Genomic DNA, 18,898 nt, shown 5'->3' on the forward strand with positions numbered 1-18,898 from the left:
CTACACTCATCTATCTTCCTTGTTACTTCTTCAAATAATTCAATTAAAATGGTCAAACAAGATCTTCCCTTTACAAATCCATGCTGACTATCCTTGATGAACCTGTTCCTTTCTAAGTAACAGTTAATCCTATCTCTCAGCCCACTACTGAGGTCAGACTGACTGGCCTGTAATTATTCAATCCATCCCTCGATCCCTTTTTAAACAGAGGTACAAGGTTAGCAGTTCTCCAATCCTCCGGCATCACACCTGTAGCCAGTGAGGATTGGAAAATGATGGTCAGACCTTCCGCTATTGCCTCTCTTACTTCTTTTAACAGCCTGTGGTACGTCATCCAGCCCTGATGATTTATCAACTTTCAAGGTTGCGAATCCCATTAATACTCCCTCTCTCCCTATATTTATCAAGTTCAATACTTCACACTCCTCCTCCTTAACTACAATATCTGCATCGTCCCGCTCTGCTGTGAAGATAGACACAAAGTAATCATTAAGAACAATGCCAACATCTTCCGCCTCTACATAGACACACCTTTATGGATTCTACTCTCTCCTTAATTATCCTCTTACTCTTAATGTACTGATAAAACATCTTTGGGTTGACCTTGATTTTGCTTGCTAATATTCTTTCATGCCCTCTCTTTTCTTTGCTACTTTTCTGATTGATTTCACCCTCCACTTCCTATACTCCTCCTGGCTTTCTGTAGTATTGAGTTCTCAGTGATGGACATAAGCTTTTCTTTTCTGCTTTATCGTACCCTGTAAACTCCTCGACATCCATGGGGATCTAGATCTGGCTGTCTAACCCTTTTTCTTTGTAGGAACATGTTTACTCTGAACCCCTTGAATCTCCCCTTTGAACGCCTCCCACTGCTCTGACACTGATTTACCTATTGATTGCCCTATTGTTGTTGCACTTCTCAGAGATTTGCCTGCATTTCTGCTCTGCTATCTCCCTCTGACTGTTTGGGGGTCTATAGTACACTCCCAGCAGTGGAACTGCTCCTTTTTTGCTCCTTAGCTCAAACCATATGGCCTCATTTGATCAACCTTCCAACATATCATCCCTCCTCACAGCCCTAATAGTTTCTTTGCCCAAAATTGTCACTCACCCTCCTTTCATATCCCCCTCCCTATCGCATCTGAAAACCCTGTAACCAGGCATGTTGAGCTGCCAATCCTGTCCCTCCTTAAACCATGTTTCTGTAATAGCTATGATATCATACTGCCACGTGTCTATCTGGGCCCTCAGCTCATCTCCTTTATTTGCTATACTCTTTGCATTGAAATAGATACCCCTGAGCATTGCCAAACTCTTATTTTTATTTTCTAAACTTTGTTTCCTCTGTCTTCCAGACTCAACCATTAATTTTCTGCGTTTCATTTTCAATTCTGATTTTGTCCCACTCAGTCTACCCTCAGGTCCCCATCCCCCTGCCAAACTAGTTTAAACCCTCCCCAACAACACTCGCAAAATGTCCCGCAAGGAACACAGTCCCGGTTCTCTTCAGATGCAACCCATCCGGCCTGTACAGAAATGATGTACAACCACAGCCCCACAAAAAATACAATCCACCGCAGATCAGCACTGACAGTAGCAACATCAGTGCAATAGAACAGTTTACCTATCTAGGTAGCCTTATCTTAAATGATGCCACCGTCAACAAGATCATGGTCAATTGTCTGTTCAAGGCCAACAGCTCCTGTGGCTGCCTCTCAAACTGCGTCTGGCGAAACCATTCACAACGGATCTCTACCAAAATTCAAGCATACAGAGCAGTTGCCATCACCACCCTCTTGTATGGGTCAGAATCATGGATTCTGTACAGAAAACAAATGCAATTGCCGGAGTGCTTCCATCAATGCTGTCTGCGATCCATCATTATCAGATGGCAGGACTATATCACAAACAATGAAGTCCTCAACTGAGCCAATATGCACAGCATTGAGTGCATTCTCTTACAAGGCCAATTGCACTGGGCAGGACATGTGTCACACCTGGAGGATGCCAGAACACCAAATGTAGTGCTGTATGGTGAACTATACTCCAGTAAGCGAGATCGAAGTGCACCTTGCAAATGGTTCAAAGACCAGCTAAAAAGACAGCTCTATCTGGCTGACATTGACCAATGGGTGCGGGAGCAGGAGCCTGCCGACAGAGACAGCTGGTACACAACAACCAGGAAAGCAGCCTTTCTGTTCGAAACAAACAGACGAGAGACTGCTGGAGAAAGGCGTAGACAACGGAAGGAATTTGATTATACCAGAGCCCTCCAAACCAGGAGTGCATGTGCCCCAACTGCTCAAGAGACTGCAGATCAATAACTGACCTCTTCAGTCACCAACGATCATGCCAACTACCACAGAGATGAGCCTGCCCATGATCTTCACCTGCAAAGAACCTGCCATCATCATCATCATGTTTATTAGAAAATCTTGTGTATACGCATTCTTCCTGTCTAATGTCCCATTGCCATGATTTTCTCCAACACTTTTATCCCACCATTTAATACTGAAACTGCCTAAGTAAATGAAAATTTAGAATGAATATCCTGCATGCGAACAGTTGCCAGTAGGATGTGGATTCACTTGAGTGAGGAGGTGGCAATGTGGAGTGACTTTCTTAAGTCTCCCAATCTTTCAGCATCTTGTATATACAAAAGAAAAATTAACCATTTTACAACTCAGGTAATTTGCCAGTGCAATATTTTTGGGGATACAGTGGCACAGTGGTTACATTACTTGACTGGTAATCCAGATGCCTGGACTAATGATCCGAGAGCATGAATTCAAATTCCACCACGGAAGCTGGGGAATTAAAATTCAATTAATGAAATAAATCTGGAATAAAAAACTTGTATGAACAATAATCACCAAAAACTACTGGATTGTCATAAAAACCAATCTGATTCACTCGTGTCCTATCGGGAAGTAAATCTGTCATCCTTACTCAGTCTGTCTTCTATGTGGCTCCAGACCCATAGTAATGTGCTTGACTCTTAAGTGCCCTCGGAAATGGCCTAGGAAGGCACTCAGATGTATTCAAGAAGGCAGCTCACCACCTTCCCAATGGGAATTAGGGGTGGGCAATAAATGTCGGCCTCATCAGCAGCACTGGTTGAAAAAAACTAGTTGATCTCCCATGGGGTCATTGTTAGGGAGTCGAGACAAAGTATGGTGATTTTCTGATACTAACATGGAGGTTGTTGAGAGTGTTGCAGTACCAGCTTGTAACCACACTAGATAAAAAGAGCAGTGGGATGATTGCAACTAATTTAGCAGGGGATAGAGAAAGTCCAGGTTTCAGAGGGAGGGAAGGATTCATTAACTTACTGGAACAGGAGAAGGTTTAGTTGAAATAGAAAATATAATCAGAGGAGAAAGGGAAAAGAGTCTATGAGTATCAAGATGTGAAAACACTGTTGTAGAAGGGGCAAGTGATATCAAAAAAGTGGAATCATAACTGAATGTACAAAGTGTTTAAAACAAAATAGGAAAGTTAGAAGCATTAATAACCATTGAGTGAAGTGATACCTTAGCTCCTGGAGAGAGGAAGGGAAATTTTTTATATTCCTGGTTACAACATTTTTAGGAGAGAACGAAGGGTAAAAGGGGATGGACTGGCATTGTTAGTGAAGGATTCTATCACTGTGCTCGGGCATAAGGATGTTATGGGGACTTAATTAACTCAAAATCCATCTCGGTTGAGTTAAGAAAAATTGAAGTTAACGGTACAATTCTTGGTGAACATTACAAGTCATCAAACTGTGGCTTTAACACAGAGGGGACACACTACAGACAGCTCAGAGAAATAGACACAAAAAAAACATGGTAATAGTATCGGGTGATTTTAACTATCCTAAGAAAGGCTGGAAGAAATTCATTAATTCCAGTAAGCAAAATGGAGAAAACTATACAAGACTGCTTCCTCAATCAGTTTGTTTCCAGTCCAGAAAGGAAAGCAACTTAGTTTGATTTATTTAGATCGAGGAAATTAAGTGAGGCAAATAACTGATCTGAGAATGAGACAAGACAAGACAAGAGGACCAGCGACAACAATATAGCTTTAAGTAACGTTGATGAGACCCAAACGTGAAAATGGTTCGGACCTCCTGATGCTGGCTTTGGGGGTGAAGTCGAAGCTAAAAATTACTCTAACGAGCCAAATGGCCTCCATCTGTGCTGTAAACGTTTTTGGTTCCGGAGTCAGACATCTGTAAGTGTTACAGTAAGCTCCAGGCACGTAAGTCATCAGAGTCACTGGTGCTCACTGCTTTTGGGAACAGGATATCCAGGTCTGTTGCAAAAACTTAAAAGCTTGCAGCAACGGTTTAATGCAGAGTGCACTGTTGGTGGAAAAATCTTTTCCAAGACTGGGTCAGTGCTGCATTGGAGGGGGACACAGCATGTCATGGCACCAAGGGTTCCTGACTCAGGAGTGGCAATACTTCTGGAACAAGGCAGAGCACAGACGTCGTTCCTTGTTTGGCCCTTCAAGGCACCCTCCCAGAGAAATGCAATCCAGAATCCTTCAGAGGCATTAGCACTCTGTGGCATTGCTTTCGTCACCATTCAGAGGACCTGAACTCAAATTCAGAAACAAAATTCGAGACCTGAGACAATCAATCTAGCAAGAAAAGGCTATTCCTCATGATCTTTGGCCAAGTATGCATCCCACAAAGTGTTTCCTCCTATTCAGACTAGCTTACTTCCCTTTAATTGATTACCATGCATGCCCATTTTGCAGCAGAGCACACATTGCAGCTGCAGCTTGACAATACTGACATTTTGGAAAGGCTTCACCAAAAAAAAACTCCTGCGAACAAAATTTTGTTGCCTCATAGAGAAATTAGGTCAAACTTGTATAGAACATTGGTTAGACCACACTTGTGGAGTACTGTGCAGAGTTATGGATTCCATATAATAAAAAGCATACTGTGTAAAGCATTTGTCTCTTTATTTAAAGATGTAAATGCGCTGGAAGCAGTTCAGACAAGGTTTACTAGACTAATATAAAATAAAAACAAGAAATGCTGGAACCACTCAGCAGGTCTGGCAGCATCTGTGGAAAGGATGTTTCCTCTTGTGGGAGGATCTAGAACTAGGGGTCACTTTTTAAAAACAAGGGGTCGCCCATTTAAGAGAAAGATAAGGAGAATTTCAAGGAGATTTAACATTTACGAAGGACAGGCAAAAAGAAAAAGGAGGAGGTGTTGTGCTGATAAAAGGGATGGAATAAGTACATTATTAAGAGAGGATCTAGATCAGAAGAACAAAATATCGAATCTGTTTGGGTGGAGCTAAGAAACAGCAAGAGGCAGCAAACATTGGTAGGAGTTGTTTATAGGCCACCAAACTGTAGTGTGGGGCATGGTATTAATGAGGAGATAAGAGAAGCCTGGAGCATCAGCAATGCAATAATCATGGGTGATTTCAATCTGCATATAGACTGGGTAAAGCTAACGAGCACTAATGCTGTGGAGGACGAGTTTCTGGAGTGTGTTACGGATGGTTTTCTAGAGCAGTATGTTGAGGAACCGACCTAAGAACAGGCTATTTTAGATCTAGTATTCTGTAATGAGAAAGGGCTAATTAATAATCTTATTGTAAAAGAACCTTTATGGATAAGTGACCATAAAATGATAGAATTTTATGTGATGTTTAAAAGTGAGGTAGTTCAATCTGAAGCCAGGGTGTTAAATTTAAACAAAGGGAATTAGGAACGTCTGAGGGGCAAACTGGCTGAGGTGGATTGGGAAAATACATTAAAAGGTCTGACAGTACATAGGCAATGGATAGTCTTTAAAGAAATATTACATAGTTTACAGCAACTATACATTCCTTTAAGGTACAAAAACCCTAGTCAACTGTGGATAACAAAGAAAGTTAAGGATGTATAAGATTAAAAGGAAAGGCCTCTAAAGTTCCAGAAATAGTAGTAAACCTGAGGATTGAGAGGATTTTAGAATACAGCAAAAGAGGACCAAGAAATTCATAAAGAAAGGAAGAACAGAATATGAATGTAAGCTAGCAAAAAATATAAAAATGGACTGCAAAAGCTTCTATAGTTACGTAAAAAGTTAACTTTGGCTGAGACAAAAGTGGGTCCATTACAGGCAGAGTCAGGAGAATTTATAATGGGGAATAGAGAAATGGAAGAGAAGCTAAATGATTACTTTGTGTCTGTCTTCACTGAGGAAGATACAAGAAATCTGCCAGGATTAGAGCTCAAGGGACTGACAATGAGGGATTGAAGGAAATTAGTATTCGTAAAAAGGTTGTATTGGAGAAATTAATGGGGCTGAAGGTTGATATTCTACATTCCAGAGTGTTGAAAGAGGTAGCTATGGAGATAGTGGATGCATTGGTGATCATCTTCCAAAATTTTATAGATTCTAAAACAGTTCCTACAGATTGGAAGGTAACAAATGTCACCCAACTATTTAAGAAGGGAGGGAGAGAGGAAACAGGGAACTACAGACCTATTAGCCTTACATCAGTCGTTGGGAAAATGCTAGAAGCTATTCTAAAGGATGTGATAAATGGACACTTGGATAATAATGATCTGATTGGGCATAGTCAACATGGATTTATTAAGGGAAATCATGTTTGATGAACCTGTTGGAGTTTTTTGAGGTTATGAACAGAATTGATAAAGGGTAGTTGGTGGATGCAGTGGTATTGTCACTGGACTAGTAACCCAGAGACCCAGGGTATTGCTCAGGGGACATGGGCTCGAATCCCACTACAGCAGAAGGTGGAATTTGAATTCAATTAATAAATCTGTATTTCTACAAAAAAGCTAGTCCAGTGATGGCCATGAAACCATTGTTGATTTTTGTAAAAACCCATCTGGTTCACTAATGTCCTTTAAGGAAGGAAATCTGTTGTCCTTACCTGATCTGGCCTGCATGTGACTCCAGACCCACAGCAATGTGGTTAACTCTTAAATGCCCTCTGAAATGGCCCTGCAAGTCACTCAGTTGTATCTAAATGCTACGACGTCAATAAGGAATGAAACCGGACAGACAACCCGACATCGGCCTAAGCACCGGAAACGACAACAGCAAACCCAGCCCTATCGCAAAGTCCTCCTTACTAACATCTGGGGGCTTGTGCCAAAGTTGGGAGAGCTGTCCCACAGACTAGTCAAGCAATAGCCTGGCAAAGTCACACTCATGGAATCATACCTTACAATGTCCCAGACACCGCGATCACTATTCCCACTATGTCCTGTCCTACCAGCAGGCAGAACCAGCAGAGGTGGCTGTGGTATACAGTTGGGAGGGTGCTGCCCTGGGAGTCTCAACATCAACTCTGGACCCCACAAAGCCTCATGGCATCAGGTCAAATATGGGCAAGGAAACCTGTTGATTACCACCTACTGCTCTCCCTCAGCTGATGAGTCAGTACTCCTCCAGGCTAAACAGCACTTGGAGGAAGCATTGAGGGTGGCAAGGGCGCAGAATGTACTCTGACTGGGGGACTTTAATGTCCATCACCAAGAGTGGCTCGGTAGCACTACCACTGACCGAGCTGGCCAGGTCCCAAAGGACATAGCTGCTGGATTGGGTCTGTGGCAGGTAGTGTGGGAACTAACAAGAGCAAAAAATATACTTGACCTTATCCTCACCAATCTGCCTGTCACAGATGCATTTATCCATGACAGTATTGGCACGAGTGATCCCCGCATAGACCTTGTGGAGACTAATTCCCGTCTTCACAATGAGGATACCCTCCATCATGCTGTGTGCCACTACCACTCTGCCAAATGGGATAGAGTTCGGACAGATCTAGCAATGCAAAACTAGGCATCCATGAGGCGCTATGGGCCATCAGCGGCAGCAGAATCGTACTCAACCACAATCTGTAACCTCATGTCCTGGCATATCCCCCACTCTACCATTACCATCAAGCCGGGGGACCAACCCTGGTTCAATGAAGAGTGCAGGAGGGCACCAGGCATACCTCAAAAAGAGGCGTTGATCTGGTGGAGTGACAACCCAGGACTACATGCATGCCAAACAGCGAAAGCAGCATGCGATAGACAGAGCTAAGCGAAAGCTCTGCGGTCCTGCCACATCCAATCCTGAATGGTGGAGGACAATTAAACAACTAACTGGAGGAGGTGGCTCCACAATTATCCCCATCCTCAATGATGAAGGAGCCCAGCACATCAGCGCAAAAGATGAGGCTGAAGCAGGTGCATCCACCTTCAGCCAGTAGTGCCGAGATGATGATGCATCTCGGCCTCCTCCTGAAGTCCCCAGGATCACAGATGCCAGTCTTCAGCCAATTCGATTCACTCCACGTGATATTTGGGCGGCACAGTGGCGCAGTGGTTAGCACGGCAGCCTCACAGCTCCAGCAACCTGGGTTCGAATCTGGGTACTGCCTGTGCGGAGTTGGCAAGTTCGCCCCGTGACCGTGTGGGTTTTCGCCGGGTGCTCTGGTTTCCTCCCACAGCCAAATGCTTGCAGGTTGATAGGTAAATTGGCCATTATCAATTGCCCCAATTATAGGGAGGTGGTAGGGGAATTGAGGGAAGGTGGGGATGTGGTAGGAATATGGGATTAATGTAGGATTAGTATAAATGGGTGGTTGATGGTTGGCACAGACTCGGTGGGCCGAAGGGCCTGTTTCAGTGCTGTATCTCTGTAACTGTAACATTCGCGGCTCCTCAGATACCGAAGCAGTCCGTGTAGAAATGCAGCAAGATCTGGGCAATATACAGGCTTGGGCTGATAAATGGCAAGAAACATTCGCACTACACAAGTGCCAGTCAATGACCATCTCCAACAAGAGAGAACCTAACCATCTCCCCTTGACATTCAATGGCATTACCATCACTGAATCCCCCACTATCAACATCTTGGAGGTTACCATTGACCAAAAACTGAACTGGAGTAGCCATATAAATACCGTGGCTACAAGAACAGGAATCCTTTGGCGAGTAACTCACCTCCTGACTCCCCAAAGCCTGTCCACCATCTACAAGGCACAAGTCAGGATTGTGATGGAATACTCTCCACTTGCCTGGATGGGTGCAGCTCCAATAACACTCAAGAAGCTCGACACCATCCAGGACAAAGCAGCCCGCTTGATTGGCACCCCATCCACAAACATTCACTCCCTTCACCACCGACGTATAGTGGCAGCAGTGTGTACCATTTACAAGATGCACTGCAGCAGCACACCAAGGATCCTTAGACAGCACCTTCCAAACCCACGATGTCTACCACCTAGAAGAACTAGAGCAGAAGATGCATGGGAACACCACCACCTGAAGGTTCCCCTCCAAGCCATACACCATCCCGACTAGGAACTATATCACCGTTCCTTCACTGTCACTGGGTCAAAATCCTGGAACTCCCTTCCTAACAGCACTGTGGGTGTACCTACCCCATGTGAACTGCAGTGGTTCAAGAAGGCAACTCACCACCACCTTCTCAAGGGCAATTAGGGATGAGCAATCAATGCTGGCCTAGCCAGCAAAGCCCACATCACACGAACCAATTAAAAAAAAGTATACTTGGATTTTCAGAAGGCTTTTGATAAAATCCCCCACAGGAGGTTGGTGAGCAAAATTAAAGCACATGGGATAGGAGGCAATATACTAGCATGGATTAAGGATTGTTTAACAGGCAGAAAGCAGAGTCGGAATAAACGGGTCATTCTTGCACTGGCAGGCTTTGACTAGTGGGGTACTGCAGGGCTCAGTGCTCGGGCCCGAGCTGTTCACAATATATATCAATGATTTGGATGTGGGGACTAGATGTAATTTTCCCCAGTTCGGGAATGATACAAAACTAGGTGGGAATGTGTGTTGTGAAGAAGATGCAAAGTGGTTTCAAGGGGATTTGGACAGACTTGGTGAGTGGACAAGAACATGACAGATGAAGTATAATGTGGAAAAATGTGAGGTTAACCACTTTGATAGGAGGAATAGATGTGCAGAGTATTTCTTTAATGTTAAGAGATTAGAAAGTGTCGATGTACAAAGGGGGTCCTTGTCAATAAGTCACTGAAAGCGAACATGCAAGTGCAGCAAGCAATTAAGAAGGCTAATGGTATGTTAACCTTTTTCGCAAGAGGATTCGAGTACAGGAATAGTGAAGTCTTGCTTCAGTTGTATAGAACCTTGGTTCGGCTGCACTTGGAGTACTGTGTGCAGTTTTGGCCCCCTTACCTTGAGGATATTATTGCCATAGAGAGAGTGCAATGAAGATTCACCAGACTTATTCCCGGGATGGTGGGACTGTCCTATGAAGAGAGATTGGGAAAACTGGGCCTATATTCTCTAGAGTTTGGAATGAGAGCTGATCTCATAGAAACGTGCAATATACGTAACGGGATAGACAGAGTAGATGCAGGTAAGATGTTTCCCCTGGTGGTGAGTCTAGAACCAGGGGACACAATTTCAAAATAAGGGGGAAGCCACTTAGTACCGAGATGAAGAGAAATTTCTTTACTCAGAGGGTTGTGAATCTTTGGAATTCTCTACCCCAGAGGGCTGTGGAAGCTCAGTCATTGAGTATGTTTAAAGCAGAGATTGACAGATTTCTAAATACCAATGACATAAGGGGTATGAGGTTAGTGTGGGGAAAGGCATTGAAGTGGATGATCAGGCATGATAGTACTGAATGGCAGGACAGGCTCGATGGGCTGAATGGCCTACTCCTGCTCCTATGTTCCTTTCAGAGGGTCGGGAGTCTTTGGAACTCTCTTCTTCAAAAGGCCGTGAAGCAGAGTTTTTGAATATTTTTAGGGCAGAGGTAGATTCTTGATAAGCAAGGTTATTGGGGGTTGACGGGAATATGGAGTTGAGGTAATAATCAGATCAGCCATGATCTTATTGAATGGCGGAGCAGACTCAAGGGGCCGAGTGGCCTACTCCTGCACCTAATTCGTATGTTCCTAAGAATTTTAACTCAAAATATTGCAGAGCTACAATCTTTGATTGCAACTGGCTTGTTGCTGCTATCAATTGAATTTTCCACAGAGCAGATTGTGAATTATCATTTTACTTATTTCCGAAGATAGAAAAGAACCATTCCCCTTTCATTTAAAATAAAACCATTCATCTTAGCTCCTCTTGAGCTACCCATTAATTCTCAACTTAAACAGCTAAACATCTATTGTCAATCTCAGTTTCTGCTACTTTGAGTCTCACCAACACACGTACATGCTTTGCCCACTAATTTCTCTTCCTTGTTGTCAGGAAGCAGGATGCCTCTGCATTGATTGACTGAGATGGGATTTTACTTTTTAGGGAATCAAAGGTCATTTATCATAGTTACACACCAGACACTAATTTAAGTACATGAACAGTAGCAAGTACTTCATATAGACAATTACTTAGAAATTGTCTTTCGATTAAGCTAGTGTTGATATATTTAATACAAGACACTGAAGGATTTCAATCCCTCGAAGAGATTTTTCTGTTTTTGTCTGGATTTAAAAAATAAACTTAACGCATTCATGTGTCATGCAACAAACTGGCTTATCAAATCAGCTAAATGCTGTATTACTGCATTTGAATTGTCAAATGTTATTTTTGTGACTGTATTTTCTAATGTGAATATACATTTTACAGTGGCTGGAATAACATTAGATTTTCATTTTCTGCACCTTGTACAAACAGGAAAATCATATTTATGCGTATGAAAGCTCAAGTGGCAAACACAGATAACATTACCTTTCCAGAAACAATTCTTGTTCCCTCCCTGCGCTTGAATTTCAATGAATGTAGCAATGTTCACCCAGACTTTATTTGCTACATGACTGCTGGTTGCTATGGAAACTGTGGGAATGATTAACTGAAAATCATCTGGGAATGTAAAACAGCAGAGGAGTTTTCAGCTGAGAGTTTTAGGTCACGATAATGCAAAATGACAAATGATGATCATCCTTTTTAAGTTGCGTTAAAATAAAACTTGATTACATGGCGTTATTATGGGAAACAGCCTTTGGACAGCTAGCCAAAACAAAATACATACTGAGCTACAATAACGTTTAAAATGCAATTACACTGCAATTTTAAAAATACAATAAATGGTTAGAGGTATTGGGAGTAAAATTGGTCTATGCTAGTCGCGCAGAAAAGGCTCCTGGTTTTTTTTCTTTCCAAAATATACTTTATTCATAAAAATCTGTAAAAATTACATTCCCAGTTTAAAACCGCATCAAGTCAAAAAATACAAACAGTGCAAAGTTGATCAGTTTCCTTCTATACAATCATGAGTTGCCTCACAACCCTTCCATTTCATTGTCATGCCATATACATTTTTACATTTACAGCACACAAAATTTCTCTGATACAGTTTGAGGGGTTTCCCATGGATCCAGCGTATTTTTTTTTTATTTCCAAAATATACTTTATTCATAAAAATCTGTAAAAATTACATTGCCAAACAGTTTCCAAACGGCACCAAAAAATACAAACATTGCAAGGGAGATCAGTTTCCTTCAATACTGTCATGAGTTTCTTCCCAACCCTTCCGTTTCACAATTGTCATGTCAATTACAGTTTTACATTTACAGCAATTGAGAATATTAATGATACAGTTCGAGGGGTTTCCCATGGATCCAGCCCCTCAGTCCAGCTTGGTGGGGGAACCTTACACTGTGGTCTTTCCCCATTGAGCCTTTGCTGCGGCTGCCCCAAGCTTTAGTGCGTCCCTCAGCACGCAGTCCTGGACCTTGGAATGTGCCAGTCTGCAACATTCGGTGGCGGACAGCTCTTTGCGCTGGAAGACCAGCAAGTTTCGGGCAGACCAAAGGGCGTCTTTCACCGAATTGATAGTCCTCCAGCAGCAGTTGATGTTTGTCTAGGTGTGCGTCCCTGGGAACAGCCCGTAGAGCACAGACTCCTGTGTTAAAGAGCTGCTTGGGATGAACCTTGACAAAAACCACTGCATCTCTTTCCACACCTGCTTTGCAAAGGCACATTCCAGGAGGAGGTGGGCGAACGTCTCTTCCCCACCACAGCCAACGCGGGGGCACTGTGTGGAGGGGGCGAGACTTCGGGTGTGCATGAAGGATCTGACGGGGAGGCCAGGCTCCTGTAAATCAGCAGCCCACTTCCCCCCAGTCTAGCTCTTGAACTCTCATCTTTCAAATATTTCTCTCCTATCTCTCGATTGCTCTACAAACTCATCTTGTCCATGAGACCCACCTTCTGCTCCCTCAACCCTATTCCCATTAAACTGCTGACCATCCAACTTCCCTTCTTGGCCCCCATATTAGTTTTCTCATGAACAGTTCTCTCTCAAGTAAAAAAAAAACACCCTCGACTCCTCCATCCTTGCAAACGCCTCCCCATCTCCAACCTCCCTTCCTCTCTCCAAAGACCTTGAACGTGCTGTCGCCTCCCAAACCCATGATCATCTTTCACACAACTCCATTCAGGTTACCGCCGCTGCCACAGCACCAAAAGGCTCGTACCAAAGTCACAAATGACATCCTATGTGACTGTGTCAAAGGCAAACTATCCCCCCTCGTCCTTCTTGACCTGTCTGCAGCCTTTGACACAGTTTCCCACACCATCCTCCTGCAACGTCTCTCCTCGGTCATGCAGCTTTATGGACTGCACTTGCCTGATTCCACTCTTATCTACCTAATCATAGCAGAGAGTCACTTGCAATGGCTTCTCTTCTTGCTCCCCCACTGTTACCTCTGGTGTCCCCCAAGGAGCTATCCTTTTTCAACACCCATTTTTCATTTACATGCTGTCCCTTGGCAACATCATCCGAAAACACGTCAAGTTCCACATGCACACTGACAACACCCAGCTCTACCTCACCACCACCTCTCACGACCCCTCTAAAATTGTCAGACTGTCTGTCCAATATCCAGTAGTGGATAAGCAGCCGACATGATATTGGGAACACAGACACCATTGTCTTCGGTCACCGCCATGAACTCTCTTCTCTCACCACCAACTCCATTCCTCTCCCTGGCAACAGTCAGATACTGAACCAAACACTTTGTAACCTTGGTGTCGAATGTAATGAAGAGCTCACTACCCCATATTCATACCACTGTTGATGGTTAATTATGTTATTAAAAGTAAATGGTTAATTCTGTTAAAAGTAAACAGCTGAAGGGCATTGTTCAATTAAGGATATGAAGTGAATATAAAGAGAGCCTGCTGAACACAAGAGGTTGGGTGAACAGAAGGCAGCGTTTTGTAATGCAGCACTCTGAATAAACTGACCAACAAGAAAAAGATCTGTATCTCGTTTCATCCTTCACCATTTGACTTGGAGCCATATAACAACCATCACCAAGACCAAGTCCGTAACAGCACCTGAATCGTCCCCTGGCTCAGTTCACCTGTTAAAACCCTCATCCATGCCTTTGTTACCTTCACACTTGACTATCCAATGCACTCCTGGCCAGTCTTCCATCTTCCATCCTACATAAACTTAAGCTTATCCAAATGTCAACTGTCCGTGCCCGAACTCTCACCAAATTCCATTCGCCATTCACCTCTGTGCTCGTTGACCTACATTGGTTCCCAGTTGAGCGATGCCTCTATTTTAAAATTTTCATCATTGTTTTTAAATTCTTCCTTGGTCTTGCTCCTCCCAATCTCTGTGAGCTCCTTCACCTCATCTGAGATATCTGCACTCCTCCAATTCCAGTCTCTTGCTCATTCCCGACTTTAATCACGCCACCATTAGCGGCAATGCCTTCAACTGCCAAGGCCTTGAGCTCTGGAATTTCTTTCCTAAACCTCTCCAGGTCTCTATCCATCTTTCAGATGCTCCTTCAAACCTACATCCTTGCCATCTGCCCCAATCTGTGGCTCAATGTGAAATCTTGTTTTATAATGCTCTGAAGCACTTTGGAATGTTTCACTACACTAAAGGCGCTATATAAATGCAAGTGTTGGTGTTTACACTCCACCTAATTTTCTTGAATTCAAGATCTCAGATAGTCAGCTTGTCAAACATGTAAACTCCGAACCCAAGACTTAGCAGGGATGGAGTAGTGATAGTTGGGGCTGTACTTTAACCATCCAATCACAGACAGTACCTGTGCAGAGGCCCTAAAGAGAGAGGGGCACAAATGCGCAAAGCCCAGGAAATTAAGTTCAACAGTCCAGATGGCATACAATGGCAACATGCCTTGGAAAGCAGAAACAATGAAGACAGGTTCCTTCTTTGATGAGCTAACAAAGGGTTGATGAGGGTAATGCTGTTGATGTGGTGCACAGGGACTTCCAAAAGGCATTTGATAAAACGCTGCACAACAGACTTGTGAGCAAGGTTACAGCTCATGGAATAAAAGGGACGGTAGCAACATGGATACGTAATTGGCTGAGTGACAGGAAACAAAGAGTAGCAGTTAATGCATGTTTTTCAGATTGGAAGAAGGTTTGCATTTGAGTTCCCCAGGGATTGGTGCTAGGACCCTTGCTTTTCCTGATATATATTAATGACCTCGACCTTGGTGTACAGGGCTCAATCTCAACATTTAGGCATAGAGTACAAAAGCAAGGAAGTTATGTTGAACTTGTAGAGAACAATGGTCCGGCCTCAACTGGAGTTTTGCGTCCAGTTCTAGGCACCACACTTTAGCAAGCTGCAAGGGCATTTTAGAGAATGCAGAAAAGATTCATGAGAATGGTTCCAGGGATGAGGAACTTCAGTTACATCAATAGAATGGAGAAGTTGGGACTGTTTTCCTTGGAGAAGAAAAGGTTGAGAGGAGATTTGATAGATGAGGGGTCTGGACAGAGTAGATAGGGACAAACAGTTCCCATTGGTGTAAGGATCGAGAACGAGAGGGCACAGATTTAAGCTAATTGGCAAAAGAAGCAATGGCGATATCAAGAAAAGTTTTTACATGCAGTGAGTGATTAGGAACTGGAATGCACTGCCTTACAGTGTGGTGGAGGTAGGTTCAATCAAGGCATTCGAGAGGGAATTGGATTGTTATCTGAAAAGGAAGAATGTGCAGGCTACGGGGAGAAGGTGGACAGCCTCTTGTGTAAACGTAAAGGATCCTATGTCACTCCAGAGATACTGAAGCTGTGTGTGCCCCCATGCAGCAAGGCCTGGACAACATTCAGTCTTGGGCAGATTAAGCAGGAAGTAACATTTGTGCCATACAAGTGCCAGGCAATGACCATCTCCAAAAAGAGAGAATCTAACCATCTCCCCTTGACGTTCAATGCCATTCCAATCACTGATTCCACCATCAACAACAACCAGGGTGGGCGGGGGGGAGAAGGGGGTCACCATTGAGCAGAATCTGAACTTGACCAGCCATATAAATGCTACAAGGGCAGGTCAGAAGCTGGGAATTCTGTGATGAACAACTAATCTCCTGACTTCTCAAAGCCTGTCCATCATCTACAAGGCACAACTCAGAAGTGTGATGAAATATCTCCACTTGCCTGGTTGAGTGCAGCTCCAACAACACTCAAGAAACTCAACACTATCCAGAACAAAGCAGCCCACCTTAAACATTCACCAACGCACAGTGGCAGCAGTGTGTACCATCTACAAGATGCACTGCAACAACTCATCAAGGCTCCTTCGACAGCATCTTCCAAACCCACTACCTCTACCACCTAGAAGGACAAGAGCAGCAGACGCTTGGGAACACCATCACCTGCAAGTTCCTCTCCAAGTCACACACCATCCTGACTTGGAACTATATCGCCGTTCCTTCGCTGTCGCTGGGTCAAAAACCCTGAAGTCCCTCCCAAACAGAACTGTGGGTGTACCTACCCCACATGGACTGCAGAGGTTCAAGAAGGTGGCTCACTACCATTTTCTATGGGGCAATTAGTGATGCACAATAAATGCAGCGTTACATCCTGCGAATCAATTTTTTTTTAAATCAAAGAAGAACAAGGGAGCACACCCTGTTGTCCAGGTCATTATATAATCATACAAGCAACATCTGGTCATAATTGTATTGCTGTTTGAGGGAACTTGCTGTGAACAAATTGGATTTCCTACATTACAACAGTGACTATACTTCATTAGCTGTAAAACACTTTGGGACATCCTGAGGTCATGAAAGGCATGGAACCAATTTAAGCCTTAAATCTTAAAATGCCGGCAAGAATCAAGAAAAATAAAAAAAGTAATGCCAGGGAAAAGAACTCAAAAGATAAAACAAACCCAGCAAAACCAACTAATTCACACAGCAAATTGCAGCATAGTGTTCATGAAAAAGCAAGAAAATAAACCTCTCTCTTTCAGAAGCTTACTTCAGCTGGTCAGGTCCTGGGAGTCCCATGTACCAAGTTTTTATGACCAATACTTGTGCTATCGGCAGAATCGCAGCCAAAGACATAAAGTCAAAGACTTTACACTTAAATGTTAAAATGAAGCCTGATTACTCCATTCCCAAATTCCCCATTAGAAAATCTAACACCTGCACATCGGTCACACACCCAACAGAGCCTCAAAAATCATGCTGCTGATTGTGATTGATCCAATTAAGCACCATGTTTCAAGTCAGTGGGTGCATAGCACTTTTGAAATGTGATGCATTTCATAACTGTGACTCTGCAGTTACAAGTCTTCAAATTATATCAATGCATAGATGGATAAATAGATTACAAAATAGAAAGTTAGACAGACAGAAGTTAAAAGTTGGCTCATTAGGAATTTAGTAAACATTCTGAAATTGAGCTATTTGTACCTCTTTAAACAGTTTAGGGGGTGCTGCCAAAGCCTTCTCTTCTTCTAGATACTGTACCCACGACCACGACTTTTTCTTTCCAGTAAGTGGCATGGCTAACAAGAAAAAGAATACGTTTTGTTACAGCAAAGCACAAGGAAAAATTCAGGATTAGGATATATACAAGTCAACATCTCAATTTTAGAGGAATTTAACTGAATCAATTTATCTCAAATGCACTCAATTCACTAGGTAACCGATGAAATCAACAGCACGCCTTACATACCATTATATTTTCTTGTCCGACTTTGACAATCTTTGCCTAAATTTTCAGCCTTTCGTCTGATGATTTTCTTTGAATGGAATTGGGAGAGGTGGAGCCAAGAAATTGGTTGGGGACCCATTCTTTGCGACCATGTTAACAATCCTCCATTTTCAGCCAAAACTGATTGGTTATGTGCAACATATCAGCCCAAACATTGGCAGGCATCTTCTAATGATATTCAAATAAATCAAGTTTGCCATGCAATATTATTTGTCATTTGCACCAGAGCAACAGTGGACTTAAGGGACACCTATTTGGTCATGGCAGCCAGCAACGCTATGGTGGTGTGAGTATATTCAGTTTTAAAGAGTGAAAAGTCTGTGCAATTAACAGCAGGGCCAACTTGGGAAAAAAATGTTTTAACTTTAACCACCAGCACAAAGGACGTAGTTTACTCCACCCCCATCCACAAGGACTCCTCATAGAATGCTGGGGAGCTTGCCAAAATGATTTAAGCCAGATTGAGGCCAAATAATGAGCTAGGGTCATGGATGCATCTTGGTAATTACCATAAATCCAAATCCTACAATTCCCTCCCTAATCGGCACCCAAACTCGACAATAGTCGAAAATACAGACTCTTGCTTTTTGTTTCTCACAATAATTTCACAAGTCTTCTGTAATGAATTAATAAGTGATCAGCAACTCATTTGTAAATATAATTAAAATATGTTTTAGGCAGAAAAAGCAATTGGATGAAGCAGCTATCCTCACAATCACATGTCTGTGATTTGAGGCTTCCTGCCTTGACCCTTTTTGCAAGATGAAGGTCATCCTATCTATTGAAACACACCACGTAGATTTTCAACTTCATCACTAGGGCAGTAATCTGGCAGAGCGGATCACTCACCTTTTATGGAACCTGTCCAAATTTACATTACATTTATTTAAATGATTTCAGGCGGATTCTAAAAAGGCAAGCCAAT

General features: G+C 43.1%; 1 protein-coding gene across 16 annotated transcripts in view; it reads right to left on the reverse strand.

Moving 5' to 3' along the window:
- The window catches only part of LOC137370059 (lethal(3)malignant brain tumor-like protein 4), a 456,447-nt gene that overhangs the window by 339,845 nt on the left and 97,704 nt on the right, over window positions 1-18,898 (reverse strand). For all 16 annotated transcript variants that reach the window (XM_068032126.1, XM_068032123.1, XM_068032124.1 and 13 more), the window contains one exon: window positions 17,670-17,764. In XM_068032126.1, the coding sequence (XP_067888227.1) occupies window positions 17,670-17,764 (95 nt within the window). The remainder of the gene's footprint in view (window positions 1-17,669; window positions 17,765-18,898) is intronic.

The sequence above is a fragment of the Heterodontus francisci genome, chromosome 5 (assembly GCF_036365525.1).
Source record: "Heterodontus francisci isolate sHetFra1 chromosome 5, sHetFra1.hap1, whole genome shotgun sequence".
Taxonomy (NCBI): domain Eukaryota; kingdom Metazoa; phylum Chordata; class Chondrichthyes; order Heterodontiformes; family Heterodontidae; genus Heterodontus; species Heterodontus francisci.